The sequence below is a fragment of the Suricata suricatta genome, chromosome 8, assembly GCF_006229205.1.
Source record: "Suricata suricatta isolate VVHF042 chromosome 8, meerkat_22Aug2017_6uvM2_HiC, whole genome shotgun sequence".
Taxonomy (NCBI): Eukaryota; Metazoa; Chordata; class Mammalia; order Carnivora; family Herpestidae; genus Suricata; species Suricata suricatta.
In genome coordinates, this window is record NC_043707.1 from 126286634 (window position 1) to 126309830 (window position 23197).

At 41.8% G+C, this 23197-nt stretch overlaps 1 protein-coding gene across 1 annotated transcript in view; it reads left to right on the forward strand.

Annotated features, from left to right (window-relative positions):
• Positions 1-23197, forward strand: part of USP48 (ubiquitin specific peptidase 48) — a 79469-nt gene that overhangs the window by 25544 nt on the left and 30728 nt on the right. Inside the window, exons 5-13 of the mRNA XM_029945883.1 lie at positions 542-666; positions 1156-1264; positions 3944-4077; positions 5191-5273; positions 10948-11127; positions 14835-14963; positions 16545-16694; positions 20804-21001; positions 22489-22603. Coding sequence (XP_029801743.1) covers positions 542-666; positions 1156-1264; positions 3944-4077; positions 5191-5273; positions 10948-11127; positions 14835-14963; positions 16545-16694; positions 20804-21001; positions 22489-22603 — 1223 coding nt within the window. The remainder of the gene's footprint in view (positions 1-541; positions 667-1155; positions 1265-3943; positions 4078-5190; positions 5274-10947; positions 11128-14834; positions 14964-16544; positions 16695-20803; positions 21002-22488; positions 22604-23197) is intronic.

A 23197-nucleotide genomic window follows, 5' to 3' on the forward strand; every position in this document is an offset into this window, starting at 1 on the left:
TTTTTTTTTTAGAATGGCAAAAATAAATTTTATTTTACAATAAATATACATTAATCCAAAACTTTCAACCACTGAGTAAGATGGTAGGTGAAGAAAAAGACTCTTTCCCAGCAGGTTCCCCAATCCCACTCCCAGGAAGTAACCAAGAACCTTAAAAAAAAATTTTTTTTAATATAAAATAGTACCCAGGGGTTCTTTAGAATGTTTGTAGGAGGAAATGAAGTGAAATCCTTTTTAAAAATTAAGATTTATTTTCTATTTGGAATTACACCATTTATGAGCTTTCCAGCAGTTGACACATTCTCCGCGATCCCATTTCTGAAAATCATGTGAGGGTACAAACTGGTTCAACGTAGCTCTAGTCCTTATTTGAAAATGCTGCCTTCAAAATAGAGATAGCTACTGGAACGTATCATTTGTTGCTTATTTGTATCAGAAATTGAAAATCAAGATAAGATTTTTCTTTTGGTTTCATTTTCTCTTTTCTTTCACGTTTCTTCTTTTTTTTTCCTTGTTAAATTAACCCAAACTTGTGTTGTAGGATGCCCAAGAATTTTCAAAGCTATTTATGTCTCTTTTGGAAGATACTTTGTCTAAACAAAAGAATCCGGATGTGCGGAACATTGTCCAACAGCAGTTCTGTGGAGAATATGCTTACGTGACTGTGTAAGTGTGTTTCCTCTTTCCCAGGGAGCATTTTATTCTAAGCCAGTTCCTCATATGGGATCTGAATTTCAGTTCAGTTTCAAGTTGTAGCCTTTGTGGGCTGTCACTGGACCTGAAATTATCCAGGGGGAACATGAACACAACTGACTTGTTAAATGCAGTTGGACCCATTCAGATGTTGAGAGCTAGGTGTGGCTGAGATCTTGCCGCGGACCATGTGGCTGTGGGGTGAGCTGAGAGCAAGATGGGAGCCGGCTGGAGCGCCTAAGAGCACCTGCAGAATGCCTCGGGACATTTTCCTGATCATGAAATATATGCCTCATCTAGCACTTGCTGTTTTTATTTTTAACACACAGTGTAAATTCCGTGAAAGAGAACCAAGGTAGTAAATGCTTCTTTCCATGGTTCTAGAATGTAATACAGTGGAACTTTATTTTCCTTCTGATCTTAACTGATCGTAACTTTCACTCTTTTTTTTTTTTTTTATAGTTGCAACCAATGTGGCAGAGAGTCTAAGCTTTTATCAAAGTTTTATGAACTGGAGTTAAATATCCAAGGCCATAAACAGTTAACCGATTGTATCTCGGAATTTTTAAAGGTATATAGTTCTTTCTGCTCATTAACAAATACTGTTCTGAATTTTTAAAAAATTTCATGGCTAAATTCACTACTTCAGATTTTTCCACGTATGAAGTATCTATTCATGTCATAATCTACAAGAAACTGTGAATTTTTATTTAAAAAATTTTTAAGTTTATTTGTCATGAGAGAGAGATATGAGGGCATGAGTGGGCAGGGAGGCAGGGTGGGGGTGAGGGAGTGGGGGGGGAGAGAGAGAGAGAGAGGGAGGGAGGGAGGGAAGGAGGGAGGGAGAGAAATGCAAGCAGGCTCCACACAGCACGGAGCATTATGCAGGGCTTGAACCCACAAACCGCAAGATCATGACCTGAGCGGAAGTCAGATGATTAACCAGCTGAGCCACTCAGCTGCCCCCAAACTTCTTAAATTTTAAAGTGTCAAAGCAGGCTGTGTATTAAAATAATTTTTGGCTATTTTTAGGTTATTTTACATGTGAAGTTATGTGTGAAAACTAGTGTATTTCGGAGGGGTAGAGTCTTTTAAGGAAATCTAAGCTCCACTACTACCTGGTTAATTTGTCTTTCATTTAATGAGAACCACAGTGTGTGGGATACAGTTTTCTTTTTAAAATCGCTGTGGTCATTCTTAAATCCCTCCACCCCATATTTCTCTGTGTGTTTAGACATATGTGGAAAAAATGGACGTGGTTCCCTTTTGTGTGTAGTTGAAAAAGCTGCTTAGAGGAAACCTTTGTTACCAAGTGGGAATAAGCACTTAACAGTAGATGGGCTAATCATACAGCTTCACCTCTTAAAATATTTTTGTGCCTTTTCTCTTTTTCTTAGCACAATGGTTAGCCTGCTTCAAATACTCGTTTACTGAATTCATTCAGCTCAATATTGATCGAGCACTTACTGCTTTCACGCCGTTTTCAGCGGCTGGGGATAACTAGTGAGCAAAACAGACAGTAGACTTTTGCCTTATATATGTCGTGGTTTGGGGACTCGGGAAGGACAGTAAATAAGCATAAGTATAATATGTAGTGTGGTGAAGAATTAATCGGGAGGGAGAAGGAGAATGTGGTGGGAATGAGGGTAGGTTGGTCACAGTTAGAAATAAAATGATGGATCGTGAAGGAGTGAGCTGTGTAGGAAACGAAGGAGGCGCACTGCGCCTGGTGGTTTGAGGAACAGCAGGACCGTGGCCCTGAAGCGGATGAGCCAGGGGAGGAAGATGAAGTTATCTCTGCAACTGAGGGTCCTCTAGGACGGGCCTTTGCCCGAGGCTTGGGCTCTTATTGTGAGTGCAGTGAGGTGCCACCAGGGGGTGCTAATCAGAGGGGAGTTCTGGTCTGAACAGGTAACTCTGGGTGTGGTCTTTTAATTTTTTTAAATGTTTTTATTTATTTTTGAGAGAGAACGAGACAGCGTGATCAGGGGAGGGTCAGAGAGAGAGAGAGAGACACAGAATCTGAAACAGGCTCCAGGCTCTGAGCTAGCTGTCAGCATAGAGCCCGATGCGGGGCTCAAACCCACAAACTGCAAGATCATGACCTGAGCCAAAGCTGGATGCTTAACTGATTGAGCCATCCAGGTGCCCCTGGGTGTGTCTTAAAGAGTTGGCTGTAAGTGGGGTCAGGGCAGACAGAGTCGGAGGTGGCTTTGACCAAGGGTTAGCTGAAGAGGTGAGAAGTAGTGTTTGGATTTTCAGTGAATTTTCAAAGTAGAGCTAATACAGTTGCAGACTGGATATGGAGAAGTGAGGAGGCAAAGTTTGCTAAGGTTTTGGTCTGAGCGCCAGGAAGCATCGAGTTGCCAGAACCACTGTGAGAAGGGCTGGGGGAGGGGGAGGGTGGGGAGAGGAATTGGGAGTTTGCTTTGGGACATGTTCAGGGGACAGCATTTGGGGCTGGATAAAATCAAGGGATTGAGCGAACGGGGATATGGAGACATAGGTGATGAGGGAGGTAGGGGTAGTGTAGCTGGCCGAGGACGCCGAGGAGGGGGACGGGACAGTGAGTTAGGGGACACGCAGGGACAATTTAGAAAGAAACTAGCATAAGCTGTAACACTGAATTTCCTGCCATTCTTCTTTTAGTTTTATCTCATTAGTGTGGTTCAGTAATTTTAACTGTGTGTGTATAATTTATTTGTGTGTGTGTGTGTGTGTGTGTGTGTGTGTTCTGGTGTCCATATGGAATTTCCACCCATTTCCCACTCTTTTTAAATTAATTTTGTTGCATCAAAGTATATATGATTCTTTTTATTTTAGAACCTACTTCCTTAGGGGCACCTGGGTGGCCCAGTGGGTTAGGGGCATCCGGGTTTGCTCTGGTCATGAACTTGTAGTTTTTGAATTTGAGACCCACGTCAAGCTCTGTGCCTGAGTCTGCTTCAGATTCTCTCTCTCTCAAAAATAAATAAACATTATGAATATTTTTTAAAAATCATACATTTTGGAAAGAAGCACATCAATTTTAAGTTGTTTGCAAGTAACTGGTATCACTGCCAAGCAGGGCCTTTACTGTGGGCGTCCTTTACGCATCCTGGCCCTTTACTCATTCAACAGCTTGGGGGGGTGCTGTTAATGATAATGAAGTTAGCCTTTTCATAAGAGATTTGATCACTTAAAAAAAAAAACGTTTCCACCCTCTACTTTTTTTTTCCTTCTTTAACCAATATGTCTTATTTCTGAGCAGGAAGAAAAATTAGAAGGAGACAATCGCTACTTTTGTGAAAACTGTCAAAGTAAACAGAACGCAACAAGGAAGATCAGACTCCTCAGCCTTCCCTGCACCCTGAACTTACAGCTGATGCGCTTTGTCTTTGACAGGTAGGCAGGTGCAGGGTAGCAGGGCTGGTTGCTCAGTGTGGACTGATGTGGGCAGATTTTACCATAGAGAAGGTAGTAAGATACTTACAATTTGAAGCTCTAGATTTGGGGATGAAAGATGTAGGTGGGGCCTGTCCTTTTGACTTGTAAGTAATTCATGGTTTGTTTGTTTTTTTTTTTAAGTTTTATTTTATTTTATTTTTTAATATAACACAATTTATTTTTTTTAACATATGCAATTATTTTCCATCATTTACAATACAGTAGTTACAATGACACTCCAAACAGAAAAGCAAAGTAAAAAATCAAAACCCCCACTTCTATTTCATGTAATTAGACTTATACAGAAATTAGAAGGTTAAGTACCAACTAATCACCTAATTTCACAGCTATCTGAGGTGGCAATCGTTATATAGCAGCTTATCTATGATACATTCAAGATTCATGATACAATTTATTACTTGCCCATAAGCTAAAACACAGCCTGCTTAATACCTTTCCTTAAATTCCACCTCTATACTACAGTATACTTGAGGTCCATGTAAAAAAGTAGCTACCTTTTATATAGGAAATGGATGATTAAGTCTTTGGTGCTGTAAAAGCAACTTCATTTGATCACAAAATTCTTGGGTAAACCAGACATAGATGAATGAAAGCTAGAAAGGGAGGGAGTCCTTATTTTTTATTCTATTAATTGATTTTTGAAAACAAGAAGAGAAGAACAAACAGGTAAGAAGTGAATTATCTTGATGTTCTGTATTTCTGTCTAAGAACTGGAGTAAATGTGTAGTTGTTAACATAATGCTCCAACCCCCCATGGGAATATATCTTTGATTTTATAATCAAAATAAAGGCAGTGTGTTGTGATTAAATTAAAACTTCAGGAAATCAGTTTAGAATCACCACTTTAAGTTCATAATTTTAATCTATTATGTTTCACTAATTATAAGACAGCATTATGTTGGCTTCTAGTCATACAGGTTTTTGAGCAAGATTGCTAAATGAAGCCTACCTACCTGCCAGTGAGGTTTTTAATTAAAATAACCGATAGCGCTTATCCATTGTTTTATGATTGTTTTCAATACAAATATAATTAGCTTTCCTCTTGGTTAGGCAAACTGGACATAAGAAGAAGCTGAATACCTACATTGGCTTCTCAGAAATTTTGGACATGGAGCCTTATGTGGAACATAAAGGTAATATTTGAACCGAGTAGTGATAATTTTCTTACTCAGAGACTGTAACTTGTGATCTGCTTGTGATGAATACAGAATAGCAGTTGATGACTAGATTGTATTTGCTAACCTCTGTCTGGAAACCAAGGCTGCTTTGGTAAGCCGACATGTGTTACTTCCATTCCCCATGAGTAAGTGCACAGCAAAGATTAGTCGGTTCATCAGTATCTACATAATTAAGGGCACAAAAGAGTAAGAAGTCGAGAAGGCATTCTACTGGCTGAACCCACAGTGTGGTCCCTCAGTGTCAGACCCGTATCTGTAGTTCCTCATAAAGTTGAATCTTTCTGAGCTGCCTCCATTCATGTTTTGTTTTTTTAACTTTTAATCAAAAACTTTAGGTGACATTTCTATATGTGTGATCTTAATTCAAATCTGTGACCACTGAGGTATTCTAGGATGCTGTGACAAATAATTCACTACCCTTTTGTTTCTGGTGGTCCTCACCTTAGCATGCAGGGTAATGATGGGTGGAGAGACTTCTTCCCCTCTTGCCCCACTTGCCCTGATCGGAAGGACTGTTGTATATCTCTTCTCAGATGGATCTTACTCTCCGTTATGTTTTTAATACAGAAATTAATATCCTAAGTTCTTTCTCTTTCCATAGAAAGCTTCTGGAGGCAACTTACAGTAGAGACAAAGTGTAAAATAAAACCTTTGAAAAAGCCAGTTGGATAGGTAGGGGAATGATGTACTGAATATTAAACTTTAAAACATGTGATGCTCTGTCAGTGTTGTGGCTTGAAATTTACACCTCCCACCTCAGTACCGGAAGAATACAGCTGCAGACTTTGCACCTGGACTTTGTTACTTTTATATTTGGCTGAATGAATAACTTAACTATAGTTCACTTTGGGCAGTGGTTTGCTTCCTGTTTAAAATTAGAGATGTCTGATAGCCTCCTGGTTTCTGAGTCCAGAAACTTAGTAAAATTAGCACTTTCCTTGTTTGCACTGTATGATTTTGATTAGTTCTTATTGTACTAAATCTATTATGTATTTGTCCAATTTGTACTGTAAGGAACACAAGATGATTAAGAAATAAACTTGATGGGTCAAAAAATCTGTAGAAATATTTATAATTTTTTTAAATGTTTATTTATTTTAGAGTGAGACTGGGGGAGACAGCTTGAGCAGGGGGAGGGTCAGAGAGAGAGGGAGACACAGAATCCGAAGCAGGCTCCAGGCTCTGAGCTGTCAGCACAGTGCCTGACACAGGGCTCGAACCCACAAACTGTGTGATTATGACCTTAGCCGAAGTCAGATGCTCAACCAACTGAACCACCCAGACACCCCCATCTATAGAAATATTTAAATTTAATGTGTGCATTGCCTAAGTATAATAATCTCTTAATATTTAAATGAAACATAAAAATCATTGTCTTCTTTTAGAATTGTTAGCTAAGACTAGTAAAATTAATCCAGTAGTTTGTATTTATAGACCTGTCTTTAACAGGCTGCTGTAATGTTCACTGTACAAATGTACAACCTTCTAAATAGGAAAAACAGTAATTTTTGTTAATGCACAGGGTTCGGTTCATTCTTGATAATTTGGAAAATTTAGAAGGCATAAAGAATAAAAACTACCTGTAATTCTGTGACCAGATAGATCACCAGTATTTATTTTCCTGTATTATTTATATGTGTCTATAGATACATATCCACATAAAGCTGAAGACATAGATCTAAAAGATAGTCTTTTGTAGAGGAGAATTTACTTGTTTCTTTAAACAGTGAGCCTGGAGATCTACAGAGGCCTCCTCTAAACCAAGGGGTCCCCCATTCTTTGAACCTTTAGCCCCTGTCTAACTGAACTTTTGCCATATTTCTTGGAGGTTTTAACGTACTTGAAGAGTTTGGGAGCTGAATATAAAGTTTATAGAATTTCAGAAGAAACTAGCTATATTTAAGTACAGTCAGCTGGGCGCCGGGGGAGCTCAGTCTGTTGAATGACCGACCTTGGCTCAGCTCATGGTCCCACGGTTGCATGAGTTTGAGCCATTCACCAGGCTTTCTGCTGTCAGCAGGGAGCCTGCTTCGGATCCTCTGGCGCCCCCTCTTCCCCCCCATCTCTGCCTCTTCTCAGCTCACTCTCTCTCACAACTAAACATTTTAAGTACAGTTAAGCAAAACGCAGAGACAAACGTGAGATCCAAGTAACATAGGTACCCATTAAAGAACAGATTCCACTGGCTGTCCACAATGGCCAGAGTTCTGAAGCTGTTGAGGGTAATGAATTGATAAGTACAAATTCAGGCCAACAACGGTGATGTGACATGGAAACTTTTGTGTTGTATCTTGGTCACACAGTCATGGTTACTGCTTCTATGTGTATGTTTATCATGATGATTTAATTTAGGGAATACTGTGTAGAACTCCTGTTCAGGTGATCCCTCCCACTTCTCTCCCGTAGCCATCCTGGGGGGGGGGGGCACACCCTCCCTTGTCCTGCTGTTGTGTGCACCATACCCATCGCTCTGTTGCTTTTTCCTGTCTCTTTATAATAAGATACAACCCATTCATAAAAGTCCAAAATACACGTTTGCTTGGAGAATTCTCACACAGTGGACCTCTGCATCCAGGCCAGGAAGCAAAGTTTGCCAGTTCTGTAGAGTCTTTTTTGTGGCCCTCCCAGCAACACCCCCTTCTCTCCCCTCAAATCATAGGCACTAATGTGGCTTTTGTGGCTCCTCCTCTATTTTTTTATTTTTGAGAGAGAGTGTGCATGCATGGAAGGGAGAGAGAATCCCAGGCAAGCTCTGGCCTGACGCCAGGCTCAGTATCACAAACTGTGAGCTTATGACCTGTGCCCAGATCATGAGACCTGGGCTTAACTGAGCACCCCAAGTACCCCAATGTTTTATTTTTATTTTGCTTTAGTGTTTCACGATGTAAGTTTGCATCCCTCAACATTATACTTTATTTACCTTTTTCCTCCTGGGATACTGCCCGGTGAAACCTAGTCCACGATGCAATCTTGCATGGTCTGCCCCCCCCCCCCCCCCCCCCCCCCCCCCCCCCCCCCCCCCCCCCCCCCCCCCCCCCCGCCCCCCGCCCGGCTCCTTTATCTGGGCTGTGGTGGAAGGTGGCTAGAGAAAAACACCATCAGAGGTGTGTGTCTGTCTGCCTCTCAACCCTTTTAATTTGGGGAATTGCAGGTTTATACCAAAAAATTGAATCCCAATCTGCGTCAGTTAGTCCACTCACCCTTAAGTACTGATCTTTCCTCTGGTTCAAATTTGCATCATGTGCTATGGTTCCCTGTGAATTGACTTGACACCTAGAAAGCCTACTTTTATAATCCATGACAGACTGTTACAATGCTGTGCAGGCTTATTTTGGGGGTTTATTGTTGTCACGTTTCTTTTGAACGTGGTTATCTGTGATTGCAGGCTGGTTATCACACATGGGAAATCTGCGGGGCTTCCCTTAGGGCTGACATGACGCCACCCTCTGCCAGGGAGACCTTACTTACTTCGGCCAGGCATCTGGGATCCCTGCTAGTTAGGTCCCAGCACAAGCAAAGTTCAGTGCTGAGGTCCCCTTGCGCACCCAGGCTGCGAGAACCTGATATGAACACCATGACATCCCCCCTCCCCGCCCCCATTTTCTTTCTGTTGCTCTGTTCAGGGTAATGGGTTTTCTTTAGGGTTCCTGAGGTTGGGGAGATGGAGAGGTTTTTTCTGCTTCACCTTTTACCATGTGGTAATGGGAGAGGGCAGTGTGGTAGAAAGGACAGTAGGTGGGTGAGTCCAGGTAAGCCCTAAAATGTGGAGTGTGGACCAGCACCCTAGGTGGATATAGCCTGAACGGTCTGACATCACTATTTGTACTTTCATCAGTTAACACAAATTATAACACACACGCTTAACTCTGGACTTAATGTCTTTACCTCTGTAATCACTACAAGTACCTTGGGGTGCCTGGCTAGCTCAGTTGGAAGAATGTGACTCTTGATCTCAGGACTGTGAATTTGAGGCCCCTGGGTGTAGAGATTACTTGAATAAAAGCTAGAAAAAAAAAATCAAAACAACCAGGACCTTTAACCACGAAGTGGTCGATCCTCTCCTACCTAAATTGCTTATTTTTCATATGTGTTTTTTTAAAATAACTTTTTAAAGTTTATTTATTTTGAGAGAGAGCAAGCATAATGGGGGAGGGACTGAAACCGGGAGAGAGAGAGAATCCCAAGGAGGCTGCACAGTTAGTGTGAACCCGATGCAGGCTCAAACTCAGGAAGTGTGAGTTCATGACCTGAGCTGAGATCAAGAGTCAGACCCTTAACCACCTGAGCCACCCAGAGGCTCTTTTTTTCATGTATTTTTTTTTTTAAGTTCTGCCTTTTAAAACACAAAGGCAAGGCACCTTATTGTGTGTAAGACTGTTGGTATTTTGTTTTCCAGCATCTTTGGTTTATCATTCCCTTCTGCATTCTAGACCTTCCGTCTGCAGTCACTTTTTTTTTTTTTACATTGAATTAGAGCTTATAAAATTCTGTTCAAGAGAGTCTTTTGATGGCAAATTATTCTCACATATCATTGTCTGAAAATGGTCTGTATTTTGTTTTTGTGAAATTTATTTTTCCTAATGTGGGCTGTTTCGTTCACCCGGTACGGGAGACCTCTGGTTGCCGCGCTTCCGTTCCTGGCGAGGAGTTGGGGCCGGTTTTGTCTTCTGTTGAGAGTTTCTCTATGGTTTTGAGGGGGTTGCAGTGTCGCTGTGACCCATTGGGCTAGATTCCAAAGGCATTTATCCTCCCTGCAAAAGGTATTAAACAATTCCTCAACCATTATATCTTAAATGTTGTCTCATCCACATTCTTTCTTCTTGCTTTGTTCTGCGTTCCAAAATTTCTTTAGCCCCACCTTCGACTTTATCGATTCTCTGTTCAGGTGAACCTACACTTGATCTTAGCCAACAGGCTGAGAAGCAATCTGTTCAGGTGAACTTAATCTAACATTAAACCTTTCTGTAGAATTTTGACTTCAAGTTACATAATTTTGTTTTGTTTTTAAATTTATTTTTGAGAGACAGCGTGAGCAGGGGAGGGTCAGAGAGAGAGGGAGACACAGAATCTGAAATAGGCTCCAGGCTCTGAGCTGTCAGCACAGAACCCGACGCGGGACTTGAACCCACGAACTGTGAGATCATAGCCTGAGCCGAAGCCAGACACTTAACCGACTGAGCCACCCAGGCACCCCTAGAACGTTCAATGATGGAGAAAGATGTTAATGATATACTTGTTAATTTTACACTTCCATCTCATTAGTTTGTGTAAGTAATTTTGCGACAAGAATATGATCTCCTGATTCTCGGTAAGTATGTAGTTGAGCAAGTTCATGCAGAATAGCAGAGTACACTCTAGAATAGTGTTGGAACCCTGACCTGGGTGTCCACGGTGCCATAGCTTCCCATCTGTATATTTTGCAGGCGAAGTGGAGTTAATGCAGTGAGGCGCTTAAGACCATCTACTACATTACTTTGTAAAACTAAACTTTTTTGTAAATCTTACGTGACATGTTTCAGATAGTATCAACTATGAAGACAACTTGAATATTTCCAGTTAAGGCTCAGGATCTGAGACGAAATATCATTCTCCAAAATGTCTTTTACTTTCTCCCTTTCTCTTTCTCCAGGTGGGTCCTATGTGTATGAACTGAGTGCGGTTCTCATACACAGAGGAGTGAGTGCGTATTCTGGCCACTACATTGCCCACGTGAAAGATCCGCAGTCCGGTGAATGGTATAAATTTAATGACGAAGACATAGAAAAGATGGAGGGGAAGAAATTACAACTAGGGATTGAGGAAGATCTAGGTAAAACCTTTAAGTTGTGAGTGCCCTTTTAAAATATAAATTTTTTTTTTTACTGGAAATATTTTGATAAAATATTTTGTGGCCCAAGATTGGTATGGGTTATTAAGGATATTTGCATTTCTTAAACACATGTAAAAATCTCTGAGCATCTTTTGTTAGCAATGCCCGAATTAAAAAAAATTCTTTTTTCCTCCAGAAATGTTTTTCATAATGTTTTCAGTGTCGTTTGAAGGCAAAATATTGTCAGTTTTCATTGTGGGCTGGAGGCAGGGTGGGAGAGAGCATAGTGGTTATAAAGCTTAACATGATGAGTAGTAGTCTAATACAGTAGGATTTGCAGTCCTTTTCTTTGTGTTGGGAGATTTATTTTGGAGAAATAACTCTAGCAGGGGACCTTTGCTCTGGGAGCAGTGCCCACTCCTCCCTGTTAAGTACCCGACGCTCCCCAGAGTGCGGCGCATTGCCCCTGGGGAGCGAGCTGCTTGTGATTCAGGAGCGATGAGGGCTGCCGTCAGCAGCACGCCATGAACCGCATCAGGTCTGCGGAGCTGGTCTCCGCTTGCGCCGGAGCACCTGTGCCTTCCCTAGCGCAGCGCAGTTTTCCCAGCAGGGGCCATCAGGGCTGACCATTTCATCACTCTCACCGAGGGTGTCATTCTTGGATGAGGTTTGGACTCTAAATTAGAGAAAAGGAATGGGAATGGGTGGGTCTCTCCTCCCACAGTTCTTCATGGGTCAGGAGCACCACTCACCCAAGGTGTCAGGGAGGAGCATGGCATTGGAGTTGGCACTCGAGGCACATGTGTAACTCATTCGGCAGATATTTAAGCAGCACCCATATTCTTGTATTTGGAGAGAGATTTTCTGTTTTTAAAGAACAATAAGGTGTTTATGGAAAGTGGTGTTACTCCCCTCCTATCTTAGTAGCACTCAAAGTCTTAACATTTGCTTATGATCTTTCTTATTTTGAGACTCCTTCTGGGAACAAAAGTGAGATGTATCTTTAAATTGTGAATAATTATGTCTTGGTTTTATTTGACTCTCCTTTCATAAGGTTTATTTGATTTATCTTCATTTTAGTCAGAGAATTGTAGGATTAAAAGCATTGGTAAGGCTGTCCTATCTGCTACAGACTGGTAGTCTTAAGTGTTAGAATAGTTCAAGGGACTCCACACCTGTCAGGATTCCATTCCATTTTTTTTTTTTAATGTTTATTTGGTTTTGATAGAGAGACAGCACGAGCAGGGGGAGGGGCAGAGGAAGAGAGGGAGGGAGACAAAGAATCCAGACCAGGCTCCAGGCTCTGAGCTGTCAGCACAAAGCCCAACCCCACAAACTATGAGATCATGACCTGGGCTGAAGTCAGACACTTTCCTGACCGAGCCACCCAGGGGCCCCCTTCCATTCCAGTGTTTTAATACTACTCACTGCTGTTTGCAACGCACATTACAGTTTTCATCTGTTTGCTTTTCATCAAAAGCAGAAAATCCTTGGGGCGCCTGGGTGGCTCAGTCGGTTAAGTGTCTGACTTCAGCTCAGGTCATGATCTCACGGTTCGAGCCCTGCATCGGGCTCTGTGCTGACAGCTCAGAGCCTGGAGCCTGCTTCAGGTTCTGTGTCTCTTTCTCTCTCTGTCTCTCCCCTGTCCATGCTCTGTCTCTCAAATAAGTGTAAAAAAACAAACCTCAGAAAATCCTGTTCATTATATTCCATGAATCATTTTCTCCTATATTCTGTCATGAAAGTCTATGAATTCTTTTATATTCCATCTTCTACAAAGAATCGAACATGTTAAATTGTAATACCTTCTGGTTAGAAATGCCCAGCTACCTCTTTGCTGTCTATATGCTCCTGACCTTTTTAATTCACTGTAATGGTGGTCATCAAAGTTTTTGTTCCTGTATTCTCTATAAGAATATTGACCATTTGTGTTCCTTGCACGTTTTAAAATCTGACATTTTAATTATAATTTTAAGTAGCTCCAAATAATGTGATTTCTGACCTAGTGAAACTGGAACATCACTTTTAAGAGCATCCAAATGAAATTAGTTAACAGAGAGTCAATATCCACTATTGCAGAGACATATAAATTGGTCTTTGTTTATAGGAGGATATTTGTAGTCATCCCCCTTTCTCCCATATTAGTATTTCCATTGTAACTGACCCTGCAGAATTTTATTTTAATGGAATGTACTTAAGATATCTTTAGCCAGAAAGCTCTACATAGTAGAAGTACTTTTAGATTGAGCTTATTCCTTTTTTTCCTCCCAATATCCTCCTCCCTCTGTCCTTCTCCTTCCCTCCTCCCCTTGCCTTAAGATCGAGCTTTTTCTTTTAAAGTATGTTATAGAAAACTCCTGAATCAAATAAAAAGCAAAATTTCATTCTCTTAATGCCATGGCTGAGAATTTTCTTTACATCCCCGGGTGAGGTTTTATCTTTCCTTTGTAACGTGGGAGAGGGATGAGTGAGAAAGGAGAGGCAGAAACCATCTGTGAGACCTCGGTCTGAGAGAGATCGAGTTTACACAAGTACCTCATGACTTGGAGATCTGGCCATTCATTTCCTAAGAAGTCAGCAGGATCTCCTACCGCCGGAAGGTCCCTTTCCTCCCCGCCTCTGTCCTCAGCACCGATTTGAAGATCAGTTTCATGTTGTCCACTTGCCATGCAGAACACTCTTGAATGAGCGCCATGCTACTGAATTCATAGAGATCAGTGGCTAGTCTTTATACTCCTTAGCATTTCACGTTTTTGAACATGCTGTTTTATTTCTTTGGGCAGTTAAATCCATATATATTTGTAATAATGTTTTGTTGAATTGTTATTTTAATTGCAGTTAACAAATAGGGATTCAGCAGTTCCGTGCGTCAGTCAGTGCTCATCAGCCACTGTATTCCCTAATCCTCGTCCCCTGCTTCACCCATCTGCCTGCCCTCCTCCCCTCTGGGAACCACCGGTGTGTTCTCTGTCATCATCTGGATTTCTCGTATTCAGCTTTTTAATCCTTTAAAAAAATATTCATTTTTGAGAGAGAGTGAGTGTGTGAGTGGAGGAGGGGCAGAGAGAGGGGGTGAACAGAGGATCCAAGGCAGTCTCTCTACCGACAGCAGTAAGCCCAAGGCAGGACTCAAACTCCTGAACCCTGCGATCATGACGTGAGCTCAAGTTGGACACCCAACTGACTGAGCCCCCCAGGCGCCCCTATTTTTTAAATCTTTCCAGTTTACTTATGTATTCTGAGAGAGAATCCCAAGCAGGTTCTGCGCTGTCATCGCAGAGTCTGACTTGGGGCTTGGTCTCACTAACTGCATGATCATGACCTACGCCGAAATCAAGAGTCAGACCCTTTACTGACTGAGCCACCTGGGCACCCATGGACTCATTTTCCTAATTTGAGACCAACATTAAAACGAACTCATAGCAGTAGTACCTGTTATTTGGTTCCAGGTTTTTCTTTGTGAAAAAGAGTACTTTCTTACCATCTTCTTAAAAATGGAATATGATAGGCAAGAAGGGTAGGGCAGTGGGCCTGTTTAAATATTCAAGTCCTCTCAAGAGCGTGTTGAATTTGTTTTGCCTTGTAATGTTTCAGATCTTGAATATGTATTATAGAAATTTGTTTTCTGTGCCCCTCCCCCTCCCCAGCAAAAGAATGAATATACTGCAGGCCCTCTAATTTAGTGGTCTTTTATTTCTCCACCTCAGCAGAACCTTCTAAGTCGCAGACACGTAAACCCAAGTGTGGCAAAGGAACTCACTGCTCTCGAAATGCATACATGTTGGTGTATAGACTGCAGACTCAAGAGAGACCCACCACAATTGTTCAGGTACCAGGTAAGCAGTTTTCCAGGGTCGTTTAAGGCAAATATGTTAGAATACTGTGCCCACAGGTCAGTGACCAGAGCTTACTGCTTTAGTGGCATCTGGGTGGCTCTGTCTTTGAGCGTCTGACTTTGGCTCGGGTCATGATCTCACGGTTTGTGAGTTCGAGCCCCATGTCAGGCTTGCTGCTCTTAGCACAGAGCCCTCTGGGAATCATCTGTTCTGCTCGCTCTCTCCGTCCCTCCCCTGCTCGCACTCTTAAGAATAAATAAAATGTATAACAATACTTATAAAAATAAAAACTTACTGTTTTAATTATTAAAATAGGTTGATTGCAGATAGTAAATGTTGGTGAAAGTAAATATAATCACAAATTTGCTTTAAAGTAGAGGTGCCTGTCTGGCTCATTTGGTGGAGTGTGACTCTTGGTCTCTTAGGTGGCTCAGTTGGTTGAGTGTCTGATTTTGGCTCAGGTCATGGTCTCGTGGTTTGTGAGTTGAGCCCCGAGTTGAGCTTCTACTGTCAGCACAGAGCCCACATCAGATCCATAATAAAATCTTAGAAAAATATTTCAAATAAAGGCACCATTAAAAAAATGTTTATTTTGAGAGAGCAAGAATGAGAGTGCACGAATTGAGAAGAGACACAGAGAGATTCCCAGGTGGGCTTTGTGCATGGGGCTCAATCTCAGGAACCTGAGGTTGTGACCTGAGAGGAAATCAAGACTCAGAAGCTTAACTGAGCTACCCAAGTACCCAAAAAATAAAGGAGCTTTTAACAGAACTATTCCACTGACCCTGCCCCTCCCAAAGAAAATGAAACACAATTTAGAAAATTCTAGGGGCACCTGGTGTCTCAGTCAGTTAAGCATCTGACTTCGGCTCAGGTCATTATCTCATGGTTTGTGAGTTGGAGCCCCGCATCGGGCTCTGTTGTAACAGCTCAGAGTCTGGAGCCGGTCTTCAGATTCTGTGTCTCCCCCTCTCTCTGCCCCTCCCCTTCTCATGCTGTCTCTCTCTCTCTCTCTCAAAAATAAATAAAATCTTAAATTCTATAAGGTAAAGAAAACATGTATTTAAGAACCATGTGGCTTAATTTGTAAAGCATACAAGGGGGATTTACCTACTAGCAGGGTGCCCTCTGCCTCAGTTGGTAGAGTATGCAGCTCTTGATCTCAGGGTCAGGACTTGAAGTGACACCATGGGCATGGTCTTAGAGCTTCCTTAATTAAAAAGGGGGTGGGGAAAGTGTTGCTACAGGCCTGAGGACATTTGTAAATTGTCATCTTACCTACTGCTAGACTGTGGTCTGTGGCATCGTCTGTTTCGAAGTAATATTTGTGAGCCATTTGATGGCTCCAGTTGTCTGTTAACATCATAGAGAGCCAGATGGGGAATTACCTAGTATCATTCTAGTGGCTGTTTCCATTTTTACTTTTGTCTTCAGGTTATAGATCTCTCACAGAAAAGGAGACCGCAGTAGGAAACTGCCACGAGAATCCTAACCAGTATTGGATACAGTTTAGAGATCGGCATGGTTCTGTGTCTCTGAAAACACGAAAACATTAGTTTTTGTCTTTTCTGTTTTGCATAGCCTTTCTTCAAGAGCTGGTAGATCGGGATAATTCCAAGTTTGAGGAGTGGTGTGTTGAAATGGCTGAGATGCGTAAGCAAAGTGTGGATAAAGGAAAAGCAAAGCACGAAGAGGTTAAGGAGCTGTACCAAAGGTTACCTGCTGGAGCTGGTCTGTAAGATATTCTGGGACAGCACTGCTGCCCTTGTGTGCCTTGTTTCCTTCGTGTTCACAAACGTATAGGAACAGACTTTCCGCTACCCTTTCTCATAACCCGCTAACGCCAGCTTGAGCCCTATAAAATTACTATGTAAACCAGCAATAATCTGATGCATAGCATTCCGTGTAGTTTTCATTATCATGTACTTTTCAGAATGGGAAGCTCTTAACAAATTATAGGGTTTAGGTCAGCATCCTGCATATGTATGAGTCTTACAGGTATTTCTGTTTTGTGAAATATTAATTTGTTCTTAAGTAAATCGAATTGGGCTATGGGAGCTACTCCCTGCCCAGGAGTCTTTTCTATGTACTATTTTTTATGATACCATTACACTAAATTTTAAATTTAATATCAGATAATATGCTAAGTATAGGAGAGCTTTCTGCTGACCCCGAATTTCTTAAGAATTATCCCACATAACCCAGCTTATCCCTTTCCCGTGTATGTTTATTCTAGTTTACCTAGTGCCTTAGAAAGAAAATTCCAACTTCTTAAGGCCACAGTGCCATTGGTAATGATGTGTCATTGTCGTTTCATGGACAGACTTCCCCATGTCCAGTACCTACGTAAAGAAGAGAGGCAATTTAATCCTCATTTTAAAAAATAAATACTCAAGTACAATTGTACTTGTGATTTTGTCTTCTGGATATCTTATTTTTACATTACTGGTGTAACTTAAAAGATGAATATAAATTGCCAAATCTATAAGAGTAACTCTGAAAAGTTCTTTCTAAACCACTTTTTATTTGATTCTGACCTTTTTTTGTGTTTGTCTCTGTCCCAAGGGTTGGGATTATTCTAAAGAATGAGCCTGACCTTAATATTACAGGAAATGGTTTGGACATGAATATGATTCAGATCCCTAAATTTATTCAGAGGAGTTGAGATCTAGAAATCTGATTTTTGAACTGTACTCCTGGTTTCTTGCATTCACTGGATGAGAGACCGGGACTTAACTGCATCTATCGTAAAATGCAGTTTTGAACCACTCTCTTAAAACCACAGTGTCCCAAGGTGCGATGTGTCGGGTTGACACATACTGTGCGTCTCCTCGCTGCTTTCAGTCTGTGAGAAACCGTTCTTGTATTCTGAGAATATCTCTCTGTTATCAGTGCTTTTACCAATTAGGAACTTCCCCCTCCCATTTGCAGTAAACATACATAGTAGAAAATCTGTGTTGTGTTAAGTGTTGAAAAATCCAAAAGCAGATGACCGTGGTTTGTGCTGCCAATCCAAGGCCTTGTTGGGCGTTTCCTAACTCTTATTTGTCTTTGTGAACGTTTATGTAAAAGAAGAGCCCCTTATCTTCAAATACATGTCTCCTTGGGAACACAAACACTTTAGCCCTTTTTATTGAAATTTAGATAAATTATCTCTAAATAATGGTAAATTACCTCTAGGTGAAGTGTTGCAAATATTTTTGATGCCACAGTCTTTGTGGAATTTTATAATTCCCGTACCTTAAACCAAAGTGTACGTTTCTCTTTGGAAAATACCACAGCCAGCTTTCCTGTTGTGTGGAGGGGGAGACATGACACAGTTCCAGTTCCGTATTTCCACCTTGCTGATTAGAGTGCTCTTCCCTTTGTGGTGCTTGATTTCTCGTGCCCCGGGAAGGCACTCCTGAGGTGGTTTGCTGGGCCACGGATCACAGAGACCCTGCCCCGAGTCTCCCTAGGTCAGTAGTTTAGAAGCTTTCCAGAAGCAGATCTGCCTTAACTCCTGAGACACGAGCTCATCCCTGATTCTCTGGGAAACTCTTGGCAGAAACTGATACTCTTTATAGTAATCGAGATTGAAAGTGGAGAGAAAGACAGAGCGGTGTGACCCACAGCCCCTCCTCCTTCCGTGGTTCCTCCAGCACAGTAAAACCCCGAATCTAGAAACTCAGTACAGTTAACAACACGGGACTCCACCAGAACCCCAGACCCGCTCTCTGCTCTCTTCCTTCCTTCCTCCTCTTACTATAAAATCAGATGTGGTTTTTCTGATTTTCATGTCTTACTTTTAATTCACATGTAACTGCTCGAAACCAAAATGATAACTTTCACTTGCAAGTTTTTTGTGGGGTTCTAGTTGGGGATTGGAAAATGTCTCACACAGACTGCCTTTGAGCCACATTGTTACCATACGGGTCCGGGTTACAGCCGCCCTGGGCTTTCAATTCCAGCCGACGGCCCTTGGCATGGAGGGCTTGGTGTACTTCCTGGACTCCTTCTCGTGTGAGGGTTAGGACCTTAAGGCTTCTGTTTCCAGGTAGCAGTAGCGGGCATGGTCTGGTCTTCCCTCCCCAGCACCTGGGGAAAGGGGAACGCCTGGTGAATGGCTCTTGTATGTTGCTCTGTGTCACAGTTCAGTTTTCCTTCCTTTGCCCTTCAGGTTAATAAAAATTTTAAGCTATGTGCCTATATTTGAGAAAAGATTAGATATGCTAAGACTTTTATTTTGCTTTCTTGGACAGAGATCATTTGTCTTTGCATTCTTAAGATAACCTGGTGTACTCTGTCCCTGGCAGATTAAAAACTTAATAAATGCCAAATAAAATTGGGAGGTATTTTGAAATTAATTAGCCATATCTTATATATATGGTAGAGTGCCACAACCATGTTACCTATACTGAATCTTAAGGTCTCCTCTTTATATATTGTGTGAATGTATGATTAACTTTTCTATATCTCTTTTCTTCCAAAAAGCTCAAAATGCTTCACATATCTTATCTTTTACATTCAACAACATCCCCGTGAGGTAGGTAGAAGGCAGGTATTATTACCTTCATTTTACAAATAAAAGACCTGAAGCATAGAGAGTCTAAGTGACTTGCTCAAGTTCAGTTTCTTGGTGGCAGAACTTGGATTAGACCTTGGTCTCAACTTGGCAGTCGTGAGCTCTTTCTCTGCAGCTGCATCAGGGCTGACCAATCCCTCAGAAGGCTCAGTTGACGACGTGTGTAGTTTTAGAACAAATACGGGACGTGATCATGCTGAATTTTGTTTTTGTAAAAATTGAAGTGTTTCACACTGAACTTAAAATGAAAAGTAGTTTTCTAGACTTGTCACTAACTCTAAGAGAAGTATACTGTTGGTCAGAATGGGCTTTGCATTGAATTGTCTACCCCTCAGATCTCATCAGAAGTAGTACATAATACAATTACGTAAATTCAATCTCTGTATGTTTTCTTCTATGTTTTATGCTGGGACTCACTGGAGATCTTTGTAAGTAATCAAAGCTGGCCCTTTGTCTTTAATTTTTAACTTTTAGGGAACTCTTGGACTCTGTTTTCCCAAATGAAAACACATTTTGAGATGGTTTGGTTTTGCCTAAATTTTTGCAACGTCAAAGTCGGTATCAGTTCAGTTCTAGTTTAATTCATACTGGAATTTGCAGAAATAGCTTACTTTCTTGATACATATTATTTAGTAAATAGTTCATGATACAGATCAGGGTGGGCAAATCAAATACATTTTAATTGACATCAGTATCCTCTTGGATCAAGAAAAGTTCGGTGGATAAAACCAGCTTATAAAAGTGTGGTTACAGCTGATGAGGTCAATTAAAAAAAATTTTTTTTGAGGTTGATTTCTAACATCGAACTCAGTCAGCATTTTTATTTTCATTTCCAGATGTATTTCACATATTGGTGAAAGTGTTGATGAAAATAATTTATGAAATGAACGTAGTAGGGAATGAGGGCGCAGGACATGCGAGCCGATGTGCGGAGCGTGACTGACAGGCAGCAGCCGTGGGTGTCGTGATCAGAGCCCTGCTGTGCTGCTAAGCAAGACACTTCTCTCTGTGGGTGCCTCTTTTGTGGAATGTGGTTAATAATACCAGCCTCTCTCACAGGGACCTGTGCAGCCTCTCGTGCACAGCTCCTTGACCTAGAAGAGGGTTAGTTAAATGGGGTTGTATATGCTGCTCCTCAGACATTTTCCCTGAATAATGATCCTTCTGATTCTGCCAACTTTGGACAGAGTTTGTATTATTTTTTGACGAAAATGAATATCACTTCGTCAAAAAGCTGTGAAAATACATAGGCGCTTTCCTCTGCTTTCTTCCTCAGAGCCCTATGAATTTGTCTCCCTCGAGTGGCTACAGAAATGGTTGGATGAATCGACACCCACCAAGCCTATTGATAATCATGCGTGCCTGTGTTCCCATGACAAGCTTCATCCTGATAAGATATCAATTATGAAGAGAATATCGGAATATGCGGCGGACATTTTCTATAGTCGATATGGAGGAGGACCGAGACTAACTGGTAATTCGAGGTGTTTTCTCTGTGGAAAAGGGAACGCATTAAATCCTCACCTGTGGTCTCTGATCATCTGACCCACACTGCCAGCCAGGCCGCCAAATGTTCCTTATAGTTTGCAGAAAGGGTTTGCTAGTGAGAGAAGTTATGTAGCATTTGACCTCCTAAGTTGATTTTTTTTCAGGTTTATTTATATATGTTTGAAGGAGACCAAGTGCAGAAACGGGAGGGGCAGAGAGAGAAAGAGAGAGAATATCCCAAGCAGGCCCCGTGCAGGCAGCACAAGAGCCTGACAGAGGGCTCAAACTCCTGTGAGATCATGACCTGAGCCAAGACCAAGAGTTGGACGCTTAACTGACGGAGCCAGCCAGGTGCTCCTAGACCTCATATGTATATATATATATAGTGCTAGACACACACGTGACACTTTGCTTTGAGGCTTGATGGTGGATTTTGCCCCCCTCAAAGACAGAATTTTCCTTTTGAGGAAACCATGAGGTAGTATTTTGTACAGTACTCTTCAAAGTGCTGGTGGCTTGCACATCTACTCTGAGTATTTTAGATTGTTCATTTAGCTTATGAATGGAAGCTACTTGAGGCTACCTTGAATGTATAGAGCTGTATATAACCACATAGTATCCATAGTCTGTTTGCTCCTTGTGGTGTCTCCTCAAAACACTTTTCCTTTCTAATGAGCAACAGGCAACACAAGGCCAAAATTGTGTGGCCACCCTCCCCCTTTCTCCTGAATTAAACGCTCTTTTCTGAATGTGTACAATTTGCTGCATGAAAACTGGCGTTTAGCTGCAGGACTCAGACCTTCTCTCGCACACATCTGGAGTTTTGCCTTCCCAGTTTGTTTTCATTTCACGGCCCGTGAACTAAGGAGTGATTAGATCTTACAATGAATCACAGTTTAGGGGGCCTTGGGTGGCTGGTTCGCTTGAACCCCACTTGGGGCTCTTGTTTGGGATTCTCTCTCCTCTCGCTGCCCCTCTTTGCCCTTCTCCACCCCCTTGAAAGTAAATACACTAAAAAGAAAAATTGCATTTCCTATGATTCCTACAGCTGGGAGTTTGGGGGCTTGGTGGTGTTTTTCCCGTTAGTGTTCTGTGCTTTGACACGTTCCAATGTTTCATACCCCCATGAAGCTCTCGTTTAATACTGCATTTGTAGTTGACGCCCCTCTGCGCGTGCCCCAGCTTAGAGCCTCCGCTGTTTACCATCTTGTCAAATATGCCTCCAACTCTTGTAAAGTAGTAGCTGGTGCCAGAAGTTGTAGCGTATGGTGACATTTAACCTCTTGTTCGCTGTGTACACAACAATATTGGTGTTTTGAAATCTGTATCACTTATGTAATATAGGATATATACTAATTTGCTCTGCCGCCAAAACATGTGACTTTGATTTAGAATTCTGTTTACTGTGAAGCAGTGACCCCTAAGGGAGGAAGTTCCGTATATGAGTGAACCATTTCCTTTCATTCCCTCTAGTGAAAGCCCTGTGTAAGGAGTGTGTGGTAGAACGTTGTCGTATATTACGTCTGAAGAATCAACTAAATGAAGATTATAAAACTGTTAATAATCTGCTCAAAGCAACAGTGAAGGGGTATGTTACACAATGCATGCTGCGCATGACAGACTGAAATAGCTGTGAGACGCGATAACGAGATGGCTTCTTAGTTAATAGAGAACAGGAGTTAGGATGTTTCTAAGAAAGAGTGATGTGGTGGTTGACAGCCAGATCAAGTATCGCGGTCATTGCCACTGTGGCAAAGATCAAGAATGCCTGTCACACAGCCTCTGTGACCATATTTCCTCTGTTAGAAACGTAGAAGCAGAGGGTGGATCTCTGTGTGACCAAACCAAGCCGCGGGCTGGTGTGCGTGCAGAGGCGGAATTATCCGTGCCCCTGGCAGGACTGGGGCTGCCCCCTTGAGAGACCATGACGTGTATTAACAAACGGTCCCCCATCGGGCGCCCTTGTCAGAAATACCCAGGATACCTTATCCTGCACGCAGAACCAACAAAGCCCGGTGGCATTTAGTATGGCACTTATGTCTGGGATAAATTTAAAGTGTCTATTTTCCAAATAAAGATTCTTCACTATTTTTGATTGATTAGTCTGTAAACCGTCCTCAGATGTGTGCTTGTTGTAGCCTGGGTGTGTGGGTGAGTCCCTGTGGTGTCCCTGAAGGCACAG